The sequence below is a fragment of the Mytilus trossulus genome, chromosome 4 (genome assembly GCF_036588685.1).
Source record: "Mytilus trossulus isolate FHL-02 chromosome 4, PNRI_Mtr1.1.1.hap1, whole genome shotgun sequence".
NCBI classification, from domain to species: Eukaryota; Metazoa; Mollusca; class Bivalvia; order Mytilida; family Mytilidae; genus Mytilus; species Mytilus trossulus.
In genome coordinates this window covers 67,349,627-67,370,378 of record NC_086376.1, presented here as the reverse complement: position 1 = coordinate 67,370,378, position 20,752 = coordinate 67,349,627, and the positions used below count along the sequence as shown (strand labels likewise).

The 20,752-nt window shown below is 31.6% G+C and overlaps 1 protein-coding gene across 1 annotated transcript; it reads right to left on the bottom strand.

The window, feature by feature from the left end:
* Positions 1-3,036: 3,036 nt before the first annotated feature.
* Positions 3,037-8,212, bottom strand: LOC134715805 (transcription intermediary factor 1-beta-like). The gene is made up of 2 exons (XM_063578256.1): positions 8,166-8,212; positions 3,037-6,485 (listed from the first exon to the last, which is right to left on the bottom strand). The coding sequence occupies exon 2, from the start codon at positions 6,480-6,482 to the stop codon at positions 4,779-4,781; it is 1,704 nt and encodes a 567-aa protein (XP_063434326.1). The 5' UTR covers positions 6,483-6,485; positions 8,166-8,212; the 3' UTR covers positions 3,037-4,778.
* Between the last annotated feature and the right edge of the window lie 12,540 nt (positions 8,213-20,752).

The following is a 20,752-nucleotide window of genomic DNA, read 5'->3' as shown; positions in this document are numbered from 1 at the left end:
TGTGGTCAATTTTATCTTAAAAAGTGCATTTTTGTGCTTTCTGATGTGCCATAAGGTAGCACTCCACAGTTAGAAAATAAAATTAAAAATGAGCCCCAAAATGTTTTATCATCTCCTATTCCTGGATTTCTAATACATTAATCTAACTATTTGTGTTGTACATGTGCATATGTATGTAATCAGTATCTTCCATAGATTCAATTTTCAAAAGTTAAAAGGATGAAAATTAATTCCTTTTATGTGTATCCATGGCAACATTCTGCATTTATTTACCATAAAATATTGTAAAAAGGGGGGTGAACATGTCATATATCCCCCAAAAAATTGGATCAAACTAGAATTTCAATGCCTTTGAGTTATACCTTTTTAGAAACTGTTTTCTTAAATCTTCCTAATGATCAAATAAAAAATGGGTGTCTTTCGCCTCATTTTTTCGTAAAATCCAATCACAAAGTTCGTGCGATAAAAAGTTGGAAAAAAACATTGCAATAATTGCCGGACCAATGTATGGTATGGACATGCAAATACGGACTGTCATACAGAAAACAGCCTATATTACATACATTACATAACCTTGATGTTCATATAAACCCAATACAAAGGCTATTTTAATACTCAGCTATCCAAAAATGAATTTTATTGCACACTAGCTCTCATATTTGAAAAATCCACAGGGGCCAAAATGCGAAACTACACACCTAACTGTGGAGTGCTACCTAAGCAACACGACGGGCGCCGCATGTGGAGCAGGATCTGCTTACCCTTCCGGAGCACCTGAGATCACCCTTAGTTTTTGGTGGGGTTCGTGTTGTTTATTCTTTAGTTTTCTATGTTGTGTCATGTGTACTATTGTTTTTCTGTTTGTCTTTTTCATTTTTAGCCATGGTGTTGTCAGTTTGTTTTAGATTTACGAGTTTGACTGTCCCTTTGGTGTCTTTCGTCCCTCTTTTGTGGAGGTCTAGAGAGCAGTTATTTATAAAGGGATATTTTAAAGATTTATAGATATAAGAAGATGGTGCATGAGTTCGAATGAGACAACTTTCCACAAAGTATAATGATTTGTTTCAAGTAAAAAAACATTATAGATCAAAGTAGGGCCTTAAACACGGAGCCTGGATCACAGCAAGTACCACGCTATATAGGAACAAAAAAAATACTAGTGTTAAACCATTCAAACAGGAAAACCAACGGTCTAATTTGTATAAAAAAAGGAGATTCAAAAGTACAGGTCAGATTTTGTCGAATCAATCTGAACGAGAACAGTATGATTCATCTTTATCACACGTTAGTTTCATTTTTATCAATAAAGAAAGTCTTACATGCATGCATTGCGAGCATATCAGATATATATTATTTCGGTGCGTTCATTATAAAATTGCTAAAAATTAATGTTATATAGTATGTGAACAATAATTTGATAGCTATTTGATTACGATATTGTTTATTAAACCACATCGGTACTACCATTTTTACATTTTGAAATGGTGGATTGAACCTGGTTTTATAGCGCTTAACCTCTCACGTGTATGACAGTCTCATCAAATTCTGTCATATTTACAACGTTGCGTAAACAAAACAGACATAATGGGTAAAATTGTAAAAATATGGATACAGCAGTCAAATATTGATACTAATAAGTGCTAATATTGATATAACAAAAACACCGCTATGATATTTTAAAAGTATCGCATTGATATTTTAAAAGTATCGCATTGCTTATTTATGTATATGAGAAAAACACAGCACTTCAAATTTTACACGGACATAAACGTTAGCGTTTAGCTAACATCTGAATGTATATTTAGACTCAATTGTTGTTTATATTTGAACAATAAATTTAAAAGTTAGCATTTACTTAATTTTTCGTTGCCAAAAACAACATTTTCCGCATGAAATGTCTGCATGTTTACAATTGATATTAGACAATATCGCTCATTGATATAAGAAAAGTTTTTATCGATACGCTTCTTCCATAGACTGTTAAAGTCGTTTAATATTTGCAATTCATAGAATTAATATATTTATTGTTAATTTATTTCTGAAACTTTTCACAAAACGTTGTTAACCAACTGTGATACGAACTTTTTTAACTCAACGGCACAGTGATACATTTATTTATTGTTTTCGTTAAATATCTTTTTGTTTTTTGATGAAATATCAAACATAATTTGGTGTAAGCTATTTGTTTTCTCCTGCTTGAAAATATGTGATAAATAGATTATAACATGTCATTTTCCATATAGCCCATGGTATCAGCCCACGACCCATATCAAGCCCTCGGGCTAAAGCCCTCTGGCTTGATATGGGAGTCTTGGGCTGATACCAGGGCCATATGGAAAATGCCATGTAATAATCTATAATTAATATAATAGATACTGATTACTCTGTATACTGCATACTGAATCTTAATTATATATATGAAAGTTTTGCTAAACATGAGTTTTAACCGAAATCAGTATCTAAACTAAAGGATACGTCAATCTCATTTCACAAGCACGGAAGTGACCATACTTAATCCCATATTCTCTAAACGGAGTCCGACCGGGTACGTCCACTAGGTTAGTAATACTATGTTAGCTATATATGTTTCATCTATTTCTAGTAATACTAGAACAACCCGGGAGATCGCGGTTAAATTGGATAGGTGTTGAAACAGAGTGTTTAAGTTTCGTGGGCAGAAGGTCGACTGAGTATGCGCGAAAGCCACGAATCGATAACTTATTCCGAATTTGGTTATTTTTTCAGAAAAAAGTGTGTTTTTTTCTGTGAAAAAATATTATTTAAAGACAAATTTAGGAGTAACAAAACACTACACGTATACGTCATATCACAAATATTTCCGACTTTGTATGGATTCAGAGGAGTTGACAATTAATTTGTTAAATATAAAGTAAGATAATAAATTGTTGGAGACTTATTTATTTTTGATATGTTTGTATTTACAAATCCTCTGATGCATGTGAATGGAAGAAAATTGTTAGCTTGAAATGAGTAAAAACAATGATTTATACTGCAACTAGTTATATTTATTTCTTTAATATAGTAACACATATATTTTGTGCCATGTCAATTCCATCATGGATCACTTTTCCCAGATTCAAGGGTTCATTTAGGGATGAAAATATTAAGTTTGAAATTTTTGTTCCAATTCAAATCTTTATCAATGCATACATTTAAGTTGCATCATAAATACAACGTAAGGTCAATGTCATAAAAATAATAACTTTTTTTTTATTTTCCAAGTTTCTCAGCCTCATACCAAAATTTGTTTTTTTTCTGAATTTGACCTCAGCACGTATGTACGAATTGTTGACATCAAAAGGTTTCATAAGTTTATGTATTATTCTACTGTATAAATAGACTAGAATTATTAAAATTGTTATTAAATATCATTAAAGATGTAAATTATATTCCAATATTTCAATATGCAAATCAAAGGGAAAAAGATATTTGGTTGCATACATCAAAACAAATATTCAGCGAACTTGTCGACAAAGTTTGGCATACTATGTTCAAATAATAATCATAATGAAACTAGACAATAATTGAATTAAATAAAGTAAGATGAATGTGCACACTGTAACCATATTTAATAACAAATAAGGAAAGTTATGTTTATAAATACAAAATACTTAAACAGAACAGCTAAACAGTATCATGTGTATAGGGCTTTCACGAATCGAAATAATTCATGGCAGCCGTAGATTTGTTTTCTTTAACCATGGGTTGGGCATTTACTCGCTTAGGCTCGGTATAAAATAATCGAACATAAATTACCAACCTACGGTTAAATGAAAACAAATCGAATATAAATGCCCAACCCATGGTTAATTGAAAACATATCTACGCCTGGCTTGAATTATTTCTTACACAATCTTGATGTCATAGTAGATATAATTGTGACATTATAGTAGATTTATAAATCTTAATTTACGGAAAAAATGCATCAAGAATCTACATAAACACAACTTGCTTGATTTGTTTGACAAAACCCACAGATATTTAGATGATATATTCTTTGTAAACAGATTTTTCTGAATATACAAATGTAAGTTTTAAATATGAACTCATTCTTTCCAGATCAAACATTTTTTAAAGGTTCATGTGTTTATATCAAGCAAAAAAAATATGACAAATGGGGTGACTTGGAATTACAATTTTAAATTTTGTTATCTTTTTTTCCTTTCCCGGTCAGTCTATAATTGAAAAAAATCTTAAAGACTTTTAAAGATAATACCGAAGAAGATAACAAGTGTAGCCTACCATATTATATTTCACGGAAAGATCGTTAGGAATAAAAGAGATTATTCCTGATTTTCAATTGATTTTAATGGACTCTTGGTATAAGTTTCTTGTAAAGTGTTATTTTTTTTAGCAAATTGACACAGGAATGAGTGGTATGAGTGGTATGGAAAAGTTACAATCTGAAGCTAACAATCTAATAATAGAAATAGTAATTAAGTAATGAAACGTGAATGAAACGCTAACATATTTATAAAATGAAATGCGTTTTCAACGAAACAGTTGGTTGTAAGAGATTCTTCAGGGAAAAAAATGTATATGCTTCTCCTGGATATGCTGTAAGAAGTAGAAACAATAGAAAATTAGCAAAAGCTTTCTAAAGAGTTAAATATGAATGAAATTATTTTTAATTCTAAAAGAGGTAATTTCTCATATTTGTCATTATAAAATAAGCAAACATCATTAAAAAAGATTGGATCTTGTAATTAGACATTCAAGTAAAAATTCAGATTTAGAAATTAAAAGGGAAATATTTCTCACGACACTTTATACATATGAGCGCTACCATTATAACATGCTACAAGCAGATTGTTACTGGCTTTGTCAAGATAAATACCATGCGGTTGATATAAACTACCATCCATCCCCGGAAGACGTTTAGCGTGTTTTCCATCTGGTGATATAACGACGATACTGTTATTTCCATGGGATGCAACGTAAACATTGGCGTCCTTATCAGTAGTTACACCACGTATATTCTTTAGAATTGATTTGTCGTTGTATTCCCAAACCTTCTCCCCTGTAATGGTATAACATGTTACGGTATCATTTGTAGAATTTGTATGATACAGTTTACCTCCAGAGGCTGTAACGTAATTTAAATCAGACATCTCTGGTTGCTCCACTACAGTGCAAGCATTGTTACCAGAAACATCAACTGACAGAATACCGTTTCCTTCTGAGCAATATATTAACCTATCTTGTTCATTTGTTATACCATGACACTTTTTTGAAATTCTGATTTGTTTCTCTATTTTACCAGAAGATATGTTTATCAACTCGATATTGAATGGTGCACGATTTCCATGGGAAACTGCAATTATGTTTTCATCAATAAAACTGACATCAAATGGCGGCTTTTGTGTTTTTATTTGAAACAGTACTGACTCGTCCTCGTGTAAGACAAATACAGTGCGATAACCCCAGTCTACAAGAATAATCTTACCGGTAGGAGATATTGTACATCCTGTCAATTGTCTTCCTATATAAACCTCTGGGAGTTTAAGCTTCTTATGTGAAGAAATGTGTATATCATCGATTGTTTTCGTTCCGACAGGAGGGCATACAAAGTATTGAGCTTGTTTATTTTTCCCGGCCTGCATAGAAACTGTAGGGGCAGTGGAACTTCTGGATATCTTACCATATCCAACAATGGTCAATATGTCGGACATTTTTTTATCAACTTTCAAGTCGAGATCAACTTGTTGTAGACTTCCATTTTCCAACAATGACACCATAAACTTTTCTGCATGGTCTATATCTGTTTCAATCTTCTTCATTCCAACAAAAATCTGTAGGTTAGATGCATACTTTTTAATAGCAGAAATATGTATATCTAGCTCTTCTGCGTTTTTCGTGTGCTTTAGAAGTTTTGTACGAATACATCGTATCTCTGAACTAACTCCCTTTTCCACATCACCCAACTCCTGTAGTATATTTTGTTCGATAGTATCTAGATGTTGATTTATTTTGTCGCGCATCGTCTGTATTTCAGACTGTATTTTCATTTTTTGCAGTTGTACCTTTGATAAATTTTGATCTCGGTCATCTATAATTCTTTTGAGATTAACCTTTATGTCGTTCATTCTTTGTTTCACATCATCAAACATTGCGGACGTTTTGGAATCTTTAATAATTTCATCAATTGACTGTAAGTCGCATTTCTTGTGGTTGGTGATAACACATAAGGGGCAACATGGACTTTCGTGTTGTAGACAGTAAAGCTGGTATTTTTTGTCGTGTTCAGAACAGCAATGTTGGACACTAGCCACAAAAGACGGAAGCTGTCTGTAGTTATCAACAGAGATGACCTCGTGATTTCTAGTCGATTTTGAACCATTGTGATACTTTAAGCATGTTGAACACAAACCTTCATCACACTCAGGACACCAGAAGGATGCGTCTGTCGTCACTTGCTGTGATTCACAAACACCACATAAAGTACCACTTGATGTTGCCATAACCTGTAAAACAAAACATTTAATCTGGAACTTACTCAAATGTAATTTTTTTTTTATATCAACGCTGAAAATTTTGAACAAAAGTGGAGATGAACAACAGCAAAAAGAGAATTGTTCTTCTGACATATTGAGTATTCCCTTTTCAAGGAGGAATTGTCTCGTGTATATCAATCTACATGTTTCCCCTAATATAGTCTAGGGAAAAGGTGCGTTTGGATATTGATAACGCGAATTATTATCAACAGATAAAGTTCCTGGAACTTATTTATTACTTGCTGGCACTCTTTGGCCTAGTATTTGTATTAAAGCTACTACTGTCTTGATTTTTATTTTTTATTTTCCATTTTCCACTGTAATTTATTAGATTGAAAACCTGGTGTATTTTTCGAAAAAAAATTATAACAAATAAAAAACTTGTAATAATTCATAGATTTATGCAATGGATTACATAATCAAATAAATGTCTTTTGAAACCAAAAACGCATATTATGAATACACTGGGTACTTGCAGTCGACTTGAGGATCATATTAGCTGATTCTAGTGTATCAAAAAGTAAAATAAAAATTGAACAAATAACCTCCAAAGAGACTTACTTTTCGTAATGTTCACAATCAGTACCTATTGTCACCCTCGTCGTCATCTCAATGTAAAAAATAACTATCGCTTTCTCGTTTGATGTATTAAATTGTAAAATGAAAATGAAATCAAAAGGTCACTTCGTGGAGTAATTATGGAGAGACAGAGACGATACTAAGGAGGCAACAAAATAAAGCTACCGGTTAAAGTGATATTCTATTTCCACGTCTAGTTCAGGTTCATTTCGATTAATCCATAAAAACTGGAAAAAAACTTCATCAGGAACGCTTTAATCCGAATATTTGAAAGTTAGTTGCGTATAAGAAAGTTAAATATGACTAAAAATAGCCAAATACCTAATAAGGTCAACTTTGTTTTGAGACATTTAAATCTTGGTTTCTTTATAATTTCAAGTTTGATAGAAGGATAATTTTATAAAAATTTGTTATATATCATGTCAGAACAGAAGAACTGACTTCTGAGCTGATGATAATTGGAAAAGATAGTCTGCAAACAGTAAAGTGTCAACAGATGAACGGGGAGGGGGATGTAAAAAAATATATGTGATATATAGAGATAAATGAATAAAATTACAAATCAATCACAATGACAACATACAATGAAAATGTGTTCATTTACATTACAAATTCAACGAGGTTTATGAAGTTTAAAAAAAATGTGTATTTTGTTATACGTTAATATTTAGATTTGTTCTTAATCTTAATTTATGGATATAACTGTGCATCGTCTCTGGTCGACGAGTATATTTTATTAACTTCGTAAATCCAATCATTTGGGTCTCTCAAATATACCACAACCACTACTGAAGATTTTGAAACAACAAACAATAAAAAAATGATTAAGGTCACAAGTGAATAACGATTTATCATGAACAGACATGTTGTATGTGTAAGGATAAAGATGTCGTTAGAACTTGTATTACTTTCATCATGTTCATAATGGCCGGAAAGATAACTATTGTGTAGACTCTGTATGGTCGCTAAAATATAGCAACTCAAAAACTACTCAGATAAATAATGTGAAACCATGACACAAGCAATGAGTATAGAAAAATAAAAGTATAACTGTGTAAATTGTATATTTACCTGCTTCTATCACAAGGAAGTAAAACGAACCATTGACCTTATCAGAGGTTCAACCAATCACTGTCTCACTTTATAGGTTGGTATACTGAGTATACAAAATAATGCATTATCCCTTGATCGGTTGCATAGAAAGTATAGTAAATCTCATTACAAACAGATTCAACACATAATATGTAAATTCTTATGATGCAATGTATTAAGCTCTTTGAACGTGCATATTACCGTATATAATCGTAACGACCTGCGAGCTATTGTCAAGTAACTAGAAGAATCTGCACATGCACCAGTCTTGAACAATTTTTGACCAGAAGAATTTACGGACACCTAAAGTAGCAAAACAATCCATAGATCAACAGAGAAAATCAGTGTTTTCAAATCCTAAACGATAGATTATCAATTGATTGAATTGTCAACTGTTGCAGTTCTACATAAAATAGAATAATTGTGAAAAACTGACTTTATTTTGCTTAAATCAATAGGACAGAATATAGTTAAATTGAAATAGTGCACTTCAGTACATGAGTGTTTAAATATTGTAATTGTAGAATGTTTCTTTGACATCTCAAGTATATGGACTTGTAAATATTAACGTTTTCGTTGAATGTTTAGAATCCAAGGTGAAATGAATTTAAAATACGTGAGAAAATGTTAAGAATCCAAGGTGAAATGAATTTAAAATACGTGAGATACAGAAATTATTTGTTGTTTGAACAATTTGGCTGTGTAAGTTTTGGCTTTCTCCTGATTATTTTATTCCATGTTAGATTATTCAATACAAGCCTTTTTTTAGTTTCAAACATACAGCCATATCCAATTTTTTATTAATGTTCCGAAAATTTATAATATTTTGGTATTTCGATGTTTTTAAAATGAATCTCTTTTTCACATTGGATACATCAAGAATTTGTATAGTAAGATTACTGTATAATTCATTGCGTACATCTAGATTTTAAATAAGTACATCATATAATCCAAACCGAAGTTAAGTTGAGAAAAGCAAAATGAAGCTTTGAAAACTTGTAATTCGACCTGACGACGGGGGTGTGCCTGTATTATGTACGTCCGTTTTTGGTTTGATGCTCAAATATTGTTTTTAATGTTTTATAACTTTTGAACATGAGTGTAAATGTTGCTTGCACTTAAACTGATATGTGTTGTCATTTATATTATAATTGATTTTCAAAATGAATCTGCCACACTTTTTTTCACAAAATATGTCTACCCAAAGGTTATAATACTATAAACATTTTTTTTTAATCTGAATAATTTTTCTAGCATAATTACTGTTGGTCTTCAAAATTGTGCATTTAAGAAAACCATTTCTTATTGTTCGATTAAATATATAAATCAAGTAACAATAATTTACCGATATTCAAATCCAAGTAACCCATTCAGGTGATAAAAATCAAGATAAAACCCTAAAGATAGGGATTTATATGAACTTCAAAATGGGCTAGATCGGGTACATCGATAAGGTAAGCAACTTTTGCTGTACATGCACTATTCGCAATGCGAATATAAATTCAGTCACAATCGGTAAATTTACAAGACAGACGACTGTTCTGGTTAAGAACTAAAACCAATCAATCATATATTTAGACAGTTGGGATACAGACACATCCTAATCTGATATAGACCAGAAAACTTATGTGGTGTCGATATATTTAGTTCACTCTGTGGCATTTGTTTTTCTTTTGTGAAAGGACCATACGTCTGTTTATGAAGTCTATAAAGTGTTAACATGCACAAGCATATTAATGCATTACTGTGGATTTTTTTATTCGTTGGGTAACAATTTTCGTGAGTTTCGTTTGTATATGTTTCAGGCATTTTCTTAATTTAGGCATTTTGTAAATGACTGAAAACTTTAGGCATTTTCTAAAATGCCTGCAAAATTCAGTCATTATATTTAATAACTAATTTTTCTAGGCATTTTACAAAATGCCTGAAAAATTGAAAGGCATTTTACAAAATGACTGAAATTAATTTATAGAATGAAATGTTTATACAAAAACCAATTGAAAGCTTTGATCTCCGGAGCAGTTTTATATATGATAATAACTGAATTAAAAAAATAAGAGTTTAAATAATCAAAAAGAAAATTTAACTGAATTCACATATGCGAAGAACTCGTGAATTAATTATTTCTCAAAATGTTTCGATGACAAAACTGTTAAACAATATTTGTCCTGATTTTTTGCAAATACATTTTAGTGTAAAATACTTGAATCACCTTACATTTAGCTTTTTCATTACCTTTACTGATAAAACTTTACGTTCAACAACATTGGGTTTCGTGTTTCGCAATAAGCACACACGTCACACACGGATATCTTCTTTTTGTGTGTTCCAAAAGAAATGAAAGTACATTGTCATGATTAGATTGACTTGTATCTTTTAACCTATAGCTTTTAACGGACTAAAGCAAATATCCCCAGAGGAGTGATGCATCTATAGTAGGAGTCACTTATCCTGCCAAAGCACTGTAATTTGTCTTTTCTCTGAAACTATTAGGCCTCATTTAACCAAACTTAGCTACAATCAACATAAGAGTAGCATGGCCAACATAGCTATAAATATAACTTAGGGTTAAATGCATCTTTTGGCTTATAACTCTAAATCTAATGCATTTATAGAAAATCTGACATGAAAATATTTTTGTTATATCTATTTATCTTATCAATCAATTAAAAACAAACTTCTTTTACTCTGCTTCATATGTTTCATTTTACTGTTTTGAAATATGCTCTCGATTTTCTGGAAATTTGATTGTTAAGTTTGCTCTTATGAAGGAACAATTTTGCCATTTTGACAAAATATTCATCAATTCACTACTCGTATCTGAAATACAGAGTGTAGAACATAGGAGTGAGTACCTACTTGACGTAGTTCCAATAAAATGAAAATATTATATGATATACACACCTTCTTATCTAGTTTTTTGGGGGTAAATTAGTTCTACCGAACCATTAGTTATTTTCTTTGCAAGATGTTGTGTTTTTGTCTCAATGATATTCTTCTTTTACAAATTGCCTGAAACTGAAAAGGCAATTTGTCGAATTTTGTTTGAAAATTTCGGTCATTTTACAAAATGACTATAGTATTTTTGGTCATTTTGTATAATGCCTGTCAAGGTTTTGGCATTTTATAAATTATTTGAAAATTCAGTCATTTTACAAAATACCTAAATTTAGAAAATGCCTGTAATCTAAATGTTTTACGAATTACAAATTTGCAATACACTTTGTACACAGAAATCGGCAAAACCACGAAATCAAATATCCGCGTGAATGCAAGTTTTCCTAAATCAATTAAAATTGATACCCACGAAAAAAAATGAATCCACAGTATTCTTAAAATTGATGTTTTTTTTTTAATCTAATATGTTGTCCGTATTTTAGATTATTACCTTAAGGGGGCACTAGCTAATTTTTGGTTCAATAATTGATGAAAGTGAAATTGTGAAATACTAATTCACTTTTAGCAGCCAGTATATGGTTTAATTTTGTCAAATTAAGCTAAAAACATTGATGATGAATTATTCACTTGCAAGTAAATAATTCGATCTTATTGGTCCGTATTTATTTGAATATTTAATTGCAAGGAATTTTGATATTGCAAGTGAAACGAAGGTAAATAATTTGATTCACTAAATCGATTCACAAAAAAAAAGTCATTTTTATACCGGCTAAAAAGAAGATTAACATATATTTTTATCTATAACATGAAATTTAACAGACCTGGACAAATCGAAATGCACGAGTTTGCTCCCCATGTACATCTATATTTATGTTTATATCGCTAATATGATAGTCGAAGGCCTGCGGAAGTCAACTTGATAATAAATTAGATGGCATCAAGACTAAAATACGCACCTAACACAGGGCTACATATTATTGATCCCATGCCTGGTAAATTGTTTAATTTATATGTTTTTATATTTTGGATAAATGGTTTATATGGTGATAAATCAAATATGAGAATTTTAGTCAAATCGATGATAATAAGTTTGACAGCGAGTGTTCCTTTAAAATATGCATAATTAAATTGACCACTTCCTATATGTGACGTATAAATTTTCCTACGTCAGACACGCGAAGCAATGAATGTGTTTTTAATCTGATAGATACATTTGTGCTTTTTTGTATAATAGTTTCTTTGAAAATTATAACACAGTGATGACTGCCGTGACCAGATTTTGACTATTTTATTAATGTCTGTGTTGTTCACGCATCTTTGTAAATATCACAGAATTTGATGAGACTGTTGTACAAGTGAGAGTTTTAGCGATATATATCCAGGTTCAATCCTCAATTTTCTACATTTGAAAATGCATGTACCAAGTCAGGAATATGATAGTTGTTGTCCATTCGTTTTTTATGTGTTTTGACATTTGATTTTGCCAGTTGATTAGGGACTTTTCGATTGAATTTTCCTCGGTGTCAGTATTTTTGTGATTTTACTTTTGACCAAGTTTGTTAAAATTGCATTTTGTTATGTTTATAAGTCATCGTGAACTCGTAATTGAAGATATTAAGCGGACAGATTATCATTTTATCCTTTGCAATATTATAGGAAGTAGTAGATATTTTTAGTCACATAACTTCTTTGGTCTCTTAAAAATAAACCAAGAAAATCGTCAAAATTGAAAGTTTCATTTAATTATACTAGAAATATGTAGAGCGCTCCAATGAAAACCTAACCACATGCATCAAGTATCTGGTCTTCTCAGTTCATACATACCTGTTTCAGTGCATGTAGTACGTGCAACTCAATGATACGCATCCATTAACTGGAAGTCCCAAAAACTTAATTTATTCTAATATAAATAATAAAAAAACGTCTTTTTATAATCATATTTCGCTGATTCACCTAATATATAAGTTTTGAAATGTGCTCGTCATTATAACTAGTAAATCCCCTCACTACAATGAATATTATCACCCACAAAATAATACTAATTAAGAATGTTAACATCCTCAGTTACCACCTACAGAGCAACATCACAAATTTTTTGCAACTATACTTGACGCACCAAAAGCCCTAAGTAGATTGTTTAATTCTAACTTGTTAAAAGGGAAAATATAATCAAAATAATTTCATTAAAAACACCTACCCCAAATACAACTGGACTGTTCTGAAAAGCTAAATCTCACATATATTCAGTAAGTTGCCCTGTGGAAGAGGGTAATGGCAGTCTAAACTTTAAAATACTATGAAAATCAGCTAACAAAAATCCAGAGAATGTCACTAATAGCTTTGTTTAGAAAGTTATGAAGAGAAAAAACAGAAAAAAAGGAATAGACATTAAGTTCAAGCAAGTAACAAAAAGCTAGTTTTAAAACGTTTATTCAAGCTGCTCCTATATATCTTGACTGTATTCCAGGGAGTTCGTTTTATACCAAAACATGCAGTGATATTTAGGACTCCTACACAACGCTTGGTTCACATGTACGGAACCAAGGCGGAGGATTTTCCTTTGATATTTGTAGCAAATTAAGTATGTAATTTTTTTTCTTTAAATATTATACATGTAAATAAATAAAAGCTTCTTGCTTTGAATATGTACGGACTGAATATAAATCAGAATGAGATATATTCAGTTATGTCTAACTTTAAGTTTTAATTGAATGCAGTATATAAGGAAATTTAGATACATAGATCTCACTGCAACCATGGAAGTGAACATTCGAGATCCCATATTATCCATGCGGAGTCAGACCATTGTTAACTTGGTAAGTACAATTTCTATGCATGTATCGGACATTTCCAGAGGTCAAGAATAAGGCAACACCGGTTATATCTCAAGATGTCTTGTACCAAGTCCAAATAAAGTTATCAAATAATTCGTTTATATGTGTGTTGGCGTTTGATTTTGTTGCATTGCAATGTTCCTGTTGTTACTTGAGTTTGTTTCCCTCTTATAGTTATTTGTTTCCCTTGGTTTTGGTTTGTAACCCAGATTTGTTTTTCTTAATCGATTTATGACTATTGAATACCGGTTTACTACTTTTGCCTTTATAATATACTAGAACACACCCGCGAAATCGCGGGCATTCAGAGCGTGGTTGAAAGTATGTAAAGTGTTGCAGGACGAATTTTGTAAAAGATTTTATGACTTGAGAATTTCAGGAAAAGAATCAAAAGTCATAGGTACTTTAACCCTCCTCCTTTATTTCCAAATTCCCATTTTTTTGTTTTCTATTAAATTCATTATGAAGATACATTTAGTATATTATGAACATTCAAGTCAGGAGCCTGTAATTCAGTGCCAAGTTGTTGTCTGTTTATGTGTTTCATATTTGTTTTTCGATCATTTTTTTGTACATAAATCAGGCCGTTAGATTTTCAATTGAATTGTTTTATATTGTCATTTCGGGTCCTTTTATATCAGACTATGCAGTATCGGCTTTGCTCATTGTTGAAGTCCGTAAGGTGACATTAAAATGTTAAGTCCGGTGTCATTTTGGCCTCTTGAGGAGAGCTGTCTCATTGGCATTCATACCACATCTTCTTTTTTTGGTAAAAAAAATAATGACTGGAGAATTTGAGAAATGGTATCAAAAGTAGGTAATTTGGGACAGGATAATTGTTTTTCTAGCCCGGCTCTCCTTTTTCCACAAAAAAAATCCCTTTTTATGTATGTTCTCTATTAATTTTAATAATAATTTGTAGCGCTTATCTGTATATAATGATCATTCATAAAGGGGGATCAAAGGGGTCCTGATTCAGATATCCAGGGCTTAAAAACATGAAATCCCGAGGTTCCAAACTTAATACAAATTAAATATCCCGACATCCCGAAATTTCAAAAAAGAAATCCCGGATCCCGAAATGGTCAATCCTGAAATTTCGATCTTAAAAACACCCTTTGCCGACGTCCCGAAAAGGTCCTGCCCCTCTCCCTTTCATTCATTACTATAAATAAAGTGTATTTTTTTTTACATTCAATTCTCAGTTTAATAATCGATCCACGGTGGTCATTGATATATTATTCAGACCCATCGATTTCTATTTGATAAACTCTGTGACCGCCGTGGATAGTAAACTTGAAACTATGATGATATCAGACAGAAAATGCACTATATTTGTAGTATATGCATTTGTTTCAAAGTATACAGAAAAATGCAAACCGGAGGTCTAATCTGACTAAAATTTCGTCCAATGCCGGATATCATACAGAAAATACACTTTATTCGTAGTATATGTATGTTCAAAGTATACAGAAAAACGCAAACCGGAAGTCTAACCTGACTTAAAATTTCGTCCAAAGACGGAAACATATCCGGACACCTTTTTTCTCGTTTTTCTCCCAAAATAACTCAATCTGAATAATCATATGAACGGATGACAAATGCGATTATGCACTGTACCTATAGGACACAAAGGCATGATGATTAATTTTTTGTGGAAAGAAGAGAAGCGACACCCAAAATGAGGTCTTCTCGTTTAATAGTATAGATAATGAAAGAAAGTGCATTTCTTTTTATTAAAGTCTGGTAAGTATCTGATGATTTTATACATTAACTATAAACTTACCATAACGCAGCACCTGATAGCACACTTGTTTTTTTGGTATGGTTCGAGTTGCAAAGTCTTTAGTTTAATATGTTGTGTTTTGTAGAATGTTATAGGTCTTTTGATCGTTTTTACTTTTTTTTTGTACCATGACATTCTCTATTCGTGTTCGGCTTATGAATTTAACTTTCCTCTTGATATATTCTGTCTCTTTATCAACCAGTTATTGATTTTAACATCAAACATGTGGAGCGATACCGGTTATGAAAGAGTATGCATGTCAATGGTAAGTTAAGACACTAACATGACTAAGGCGCATTCCGACACGTTTACGTTCAACATTTTTCTTGGAAGTGACTTTCAAATGAGTGTTACCTTGAACTGATAGACTTATTGAAAAAGGTAATACCTATGTTGTTGTTGTTCGCGGTGTCTCGTTGTTTGGGGAGATAAATATCAATTTGCTTATTTACAGCTTGAATCAATACTAAAATATATTATGTTTTTTCTGTATAGCTTATGTTGGGTATTGCACAATAGCATGTATTGCTAATGACATTACTTTGTGCTAAATTCTATATTTTAAAAGCCAAATAAAATCCTTGTCTTGTAAACAGTTCATTTCTTATTATGTTATGAGTAGGACGGCATGGTTTCTAACCGGAAGGGGTGCTTTCAGCACGTGCGAGCATTTTTTTAAATGATTTAATTCGTTATTTATTTCTGGTTGTGTTAGTTATTATAGTGTACAGTCGTTTGAAGTAAGCAGTGTATATTATAAAGTGCGAATCCAGCTAGTTCATTTTTACTGTTATATGCGGGTATGTCTAGTGTAGAATAAAGGATCATGGGAAAACTGTATTTGTTTACGTTTTGAAAATATCAAGTTAAAGGATTTTAAGTTAAGCTTTAACATATTTTCATTGTGATATGTCTTTATAATATACAAACATAGCATTAAAGTTCAAATAAGTGTTATAAAAGCAGCATAATATAGCATATCGATTATTTTTAACTATAGATGCGATGAATTATCACTGTTAGTGCAGTCATTATTAATGTAGAATTTTCAAAGATGCGAGGAATTTTTATAGTAGAATTATGTGATAAATGCACTTGCAACAAATGAAAAAAAACTTAGTTGATGACTTTAGGATTTATGATACATGTATTTTCAAATTGAAATACAAACTCCTCATTCATTCTTCATCAAATATATAGCTTTTCAAACTTGTAACAAAGGCGATTCTCAAAATGTCATATTGTATTATTCAGATTACGTTTACCCTTGATTTTAACTTATATAGGGAATAGGGAATCACTGTCCGGAGCGTTACAGCAGCGGGCCCTCTTAGGCAGTCAGTGGGCCCCTACTTATGAAAAATTCTAGATCCGCGAATGGATACTACTGCAGAGGTAAAACCATGCACATTTGGGTTATTGTACACGAAATGCATGCTACAATTATTTTTTGTTGATTTTAGACCCTTTGGAACTCTATGTGGGCTATTTCAGCAACTAGGCCAAAAATCCCCAAACTAGATACACGGTTAGATTCAGCATGTCAACGAATTCCAAATATCTATATTAAAGGACTTTTGTCTATAAATTTGGACCCCACAAAATTGAAAGAGGGACCAAAAAAATAAAAAAATGCATGCATCGGATACATTTGTTATTGAAGGCATGACTGTAACAATAGGATGAATATACAAAAATATCTTATTCTGGGGTCTCATTGGGGGGTTCTGATCCCGGATCCCGCTTACTGTTTTGGCAGATTCCCGTATTCCGCTTATTGTTTTGTCAGATACCCGTATCCCGCTTATACTATGCAGTTCTATTTTTTTGTAATTATCCGTGGCCCGCTAGACTTCATTTCCCGTTTTTCACTACACAATCATTTGACTTTCACCTGTCACGCTTGCAAAAAATCGGCAATCCGGCGTGACGCTTATACCCAAATGCGACCCACTATTTTACTCTATTTTGACTCATATTAAGCCCATTATAAATATTTTAAAAAAGTAGCGTTGATTTTTTTTATCCCTTTTTATCCCGTCTCGTTTCGTTTTTGAGCCATATATAGATGTCGTATGTGACAATGAGACAACTCTCTATCCGAGTCACAATTTATAAAAGTAGACCATTATACGTCAAAATACGGTCTTCAACATCGAGTCTTGGCTCACACCGAACAGCAAGTTATAAAGGGCTTCATTGTAAAACCTTTTAAACGGGAAAACAAAGTTGCAATCTATATCAAGATGTACGTAATTAGTGGTGAAGTGTCATGGAAATGGATAAAAAAAATAAGGATAAAGATCCCTATACGCTTTATAAGAAACTAAATGGAATACATTTGAAATAAATGTTATTTCTATTGAATTTATTAGAGTGTTTTAAAACCAAACTTTCCTCCGTAAGTTAAATTTTATCAAATCTTTCTCTTACTTTATGTTTTGTTTGAGCAAGTCGGCTAAATTAAGGCTTTACAGCTAATTTCCTAATGCATGTAAAACAAAATTTTGGTTGGCTTGCTTGCTTTGTTTGTATAATTGTTTATACAAACTTTGTAAATAAGATTGACATTTTTAAACAATATGAATAGGCATAGTTTAACCTGTACTTTTAATATTTGAATTAAATTGGGTGTTATCATAATGATTATCCAATAAAAAAAAAGCAAGCAAATCAACTAAAGTCTTGCTCTACATGCTTAAAGAAATGAGCTGTAATAGATAAAAAAAAATTATACAGTGAAAATGCACCGCATATACAATACTAATGATTCGCTCCACAGTGAAAATGAAAGAATAGTATCATTATTCGACAGTAAACATGACTAGCATTACGAAATCATCATAGTGGAATTTAGTTAAATATGAAGAAACTAAATGACAAAACATATTCTACGTTATACAACTTTAATAATTGTATTAAAATGAATATTTTTTACTACAAAAACATCTTATCTGTTAGTTATAAAGCACCTGCACGATCTGTTCGTGAAATGTCCTAAATATTCACCTATTTTGGTATATAATTCACAGCTGGATGGCTTTAGGCGCGATAAAACCCCGCTCGCATCGCTTTCTTTGTTTTATTAGTATCATGTATTTCTGAACATATACATTTCAACTAATTTTCTTCATTTTCTTCAAAAATTCAAAAAAGGTCGTCTGTTTATTTATCATTCTACATTAGACATTTATGGCATATACAGTAAAATTGATATTTTAGGATCCGCACTTTACATACACTGGTAAGGCGACAGTAGTCTGTCGATGTTCAAATCCCATTCAAGATTTAAAAAAACACAAATCAAGGAAACAAACATAAGATTAGAGAATCGCATGATCTCCATAGGTATTTGATTTTTTTTAAATGCCTTTCCAGTACTGGGTTTATTGTATAATCTCCAAAAACACTCATCAAGATTAAAACAGAAACGTTTAGATCTAAACAAAAGTGTTTAACTCCGCCACTTTTTCATGAGCTTGAATCAAGTTAAGAACTTTGTAAATGTAGTGGTTAATATTTTTTCGTCATTTTTTAGAATTAGTGTTTAATGGCATATCTGTGGCTGGTCATATTTGATCTATTTACAACTATTATGCACCCGGAACGATTTAGAATTTTGTACAGACACGTTTATGTCTTTTGATTGATTGATTGTTGATTGCTTTACGCCGCATTAGCACTTATAAATGTCTTGTGGTTATGTTTGGCATTGGCTTGCTTTCTTCATGACGTATACCCAATACTTCTAATTATTAAAGTTATAAGGTTTTATAGTTTTAACAAGTTATCTTCTCCAATACAGATCTTATGTTTGTCCCATAATTTCTTGCACATTTACTTAGAAGACATGATAGTTATAGTTTGAATATTTTAAAGTCATAAGAAACGAGTGACCGGTGAAAAATAATTTTCTTCCAATTCTTGAACCAATGCATACAAACATCATAAACTTAGTCTTCTGTGCTCGAATTTATCATTTTTTTCGTGTAAATTTCGTATAATTGTCAAATTTTTTTTCATTCGATCAGTGTTGTTGTGAAAATATGGCAGGTAATTAAAGTTTGTGTTTTGAAGCCGAAGTTTAACGATTGTCACCTGTTTGTCAACAATTGACGAAAAATAAACAAAAAAGCATGGAAATTGAGCAGGTGTTTAACATGTGAATTCAGATAATAGTTTATTTTAAGGACATCAATGCGTATTGTGGTCACCAGATTTTTACGAGATGGGTCACACTGAGGTCACCTTGCATACGGAAAGAATGTCGGGGGAATTGCATGCTGGAAGGAAGCTATTCAAATAAAATAAACTTCTTCTAAATATGAATAAATTAAAGAATTTTCTTCAGAAAAAAGTATGTGTACATAAGTTTTATAATGAAAACTATTCATTGAGTTATAAAAATCATATGCATTATTTTTTTTTATTTGAGGTTTCTTATGACTCTAAACTGCTGAATTGTACTTTATTTCCTACTTTTCCTGTTTCCTCTATAGTAAATACTCAAACTGTAATCAATGGGAGGAAACTCTACTTACAATCTGGATATTTTCTTGATCGAATGTTTAAAACTACACACCAGTAATTAATATTTCAATATATATACAGGACACACATGAATGAGATAATAAACCTATTGGGTAGGCGGGTGAAGGATGTCAACCGAACTGTCACTGGGGTTTTTTTCTGATGTTTTAGTTGATGTAGTCTCAAACGCCTTTAGTAATCAATTGAAAAAAAATCAACGGACCAGAGGATCCTATTTACATGCAAATCTGCACGTAATGGTCTATAGCTAACCAAATGCATTAAGTTTTTAGTAGATTAGATAAATGATATGGCCGGATTTGTGAATTCAAGATCGGATCTGCCAAACTTTCTAAGTTCAAATGGGCATAACTAAAATAGAACTCAATGTACAGGGACATCCTATCACACATTTATAAGATCTTACAAATGCAAGTCTCGTGTTTATATAATGAACCATATAGGAAATGCGATGACAAAGGGCACATAACTAACAAAACCTCAAAGGACCGGGAAAA

Bases quoted from the DNA above. Each gene is read 5' to 3' on its own strand.
- LOC134715805 (XM_063578256.1), bottom strand. From the start codon at position 6,482: ATGGCAACATCAAGTGGTACTTTATGTGGTGTTTGTGAATCACAGCAA.